General features: G+C 34.5%; 1 protein-coding gene across 5 annotated transcripts in view; it reads left to right on the top strand.

Annotated features, from left to right (window-relative positions):
* Positions 1–1,519, top strand: part of LOC108684975 (protein capicua homolog) — a 59,521-nt gene extending 58,002 nt beyond the window's left edge. For all 5 annotated transcript variants that reach the window (XM_018189550.1, XM_018189552.1, XM_018189553.1 and 2 more), the window contains 2 exons: positions 100–576; positions 670–1,519. In XM_018189550.1, the coding sequence (XP_018045039.1) occupies positions 100–576; positions 670–737 (545 nt within the window). In that variant the 3' untranslated portion in view covers positions 738–1,519. The remainder of the gene's footprint in view (positions 1–99; positions 577–669) is intronic.
* The last annotated feature ends 221 nt before the right edge of the window (positions 1,520–1,740 follow it).

The raw sequence follows: 1,740 nt of genomic DNA, 5'->3' as shown, positions 1-1,740 counted from the left end.
AGGTGATGATTCGCGGTATAGTCTGGTAGATTTTCGTTCGATTACACTGACTCGATGTATGTATGTATATATATATATATTTTTTTTTTTTTCTAACAGTAAATGAGGAAGAGATCGAGTCGGATACACCGATATCAGCCACTCCGAAGTCTGCTTCGAATGTTAAGCTGACAGGCACCACGTTCTTCGGCCCAGATTTCAATGTCGATGCTTATAGAGCCAATAACGATCTAATGGATGTCGATGCCAGTTCTCCGCGTACGCCAAAAACCCCTGGGAGCAGTGCTGGAAATACCGTGCTGGGAATCGGTCGAAGTGACAACGAGCGTGGTCATAGGAAGATATTAGAGCAACGGAGACAATTGGTCATGCAATTGTTTCAAGAGCATGGTTACTTCCCAACTGCGCAAGCGACTACCTCGTTTCAACTTGAGCATGTGGATATATTTCCTACTAAGACTAGTTTGCAACTAAAGATTCGAGAGGTGAGACAAAAATTGAAAGCCAATTCGACGCCGAGTGCTAACAGTCTTGTTAGTCCATTACCGGTCTCTGAATCTTCTCCTGTTGTAACTGGTAAGTATCAAAAATTTCATTGCGTCTTATATGATTTTTCTTATATATTTATAATATGAATTGATTTATACTGTTCATACAATATTTCTTCAGGTCCAACTGCTCCTCCAACATCGATAGGAGCTCCACATTCACTGCCTGTAAGCAGTAGTGGTAGCTAGCACCCACGTGCCAACTGTGATACTGTGCATCCCCTTACTCCGCAACACGAATACATCATTATTCTTTGAAGAGCGAAGTGTTTATTAGAAAAAAGTCAAAGTGTACATTCTCTTTGAGATTTATAAAGTACTGCGAAAGGCTTTAGTGCAATTTTAAATTACGATAAAGTCTAGTGCGGATGACTTTAGCGGGCATATTGAGACGTGTCGATATATAAATGTCAATAATGATCGACTTTGTATATAATATAATTGAGCTATTAACAGTTTGGAGATGCTCTCTTGGAGTGTGTGTTTGGATCTTTGTGTTCGATCGTCATTGAACAATAAAAAAAAATGACGAAAATTGCGAATATTCAATAGATAAGTCACGATACTTCACGGTAATTTATGTTTTTGCGTGCAAATTTTACATTATATGAATCCCGTTGTATTATACTATATCACATAATGCAGTATGTGGTAAGAATATAAGCAATATGTAAGCTTGATTGTATGTTGAAATCTGCCACGAGATAAAAACTTTCTTCTTTGAAACAAAGAGACAATACTATATTGCACTATAAAGATTCAAAGATGATTGAAAAAATTAGTATGATAATTCAAATATGATATTATTTTATTACATTTTAAAATTGTAATTTGCATTTTACTGCGCAGTCTTGATTGTGCAATTGATATTTGTACATCAACACGTCCTGCGTAATTCATGAAAGGCCTAAGCTATTGTTAAATATTGTTGAAAAAAAAATCGTAGAGAAAAAGAGAGACAGAAAGAAAAGCGCGAGAGAGAGAGAGAGAGAGAGAGAGAGAGAGAGAGAGAGAGAGAGAATCGTAATTGGGAATATTATGGAATATAGAATTATAGAATATTATGAAATTAAATCAGAGTTTATATATATAAGCATATACTTTAATTATACTTTATATGTGTGTATATGTATATGTATATATATATATATATATATATATATACATATATATATATATATATATATATAGA

The sequence above is a fragment of the Atta colombica genome, unplaced genomic scaffold (assembly GCF_001594045.1).
Source record: "Atta colombica isolate Treedump-2 unplaced genomic scaffold, Acol1.0 scaffold141, whole genome shotgun sequence".
Taxonomy (NCBI): Eukaryota; Metazoa; Arthropoda; class Insecta; order Hymenoptera; family Formicidae; genus Atta; species Atta colombica.
The sequence above is the reverse complement of the archived record's forward strand: the minus strand, read 5'-3'. Positions and strand labels throughout refer to the sequence as shown.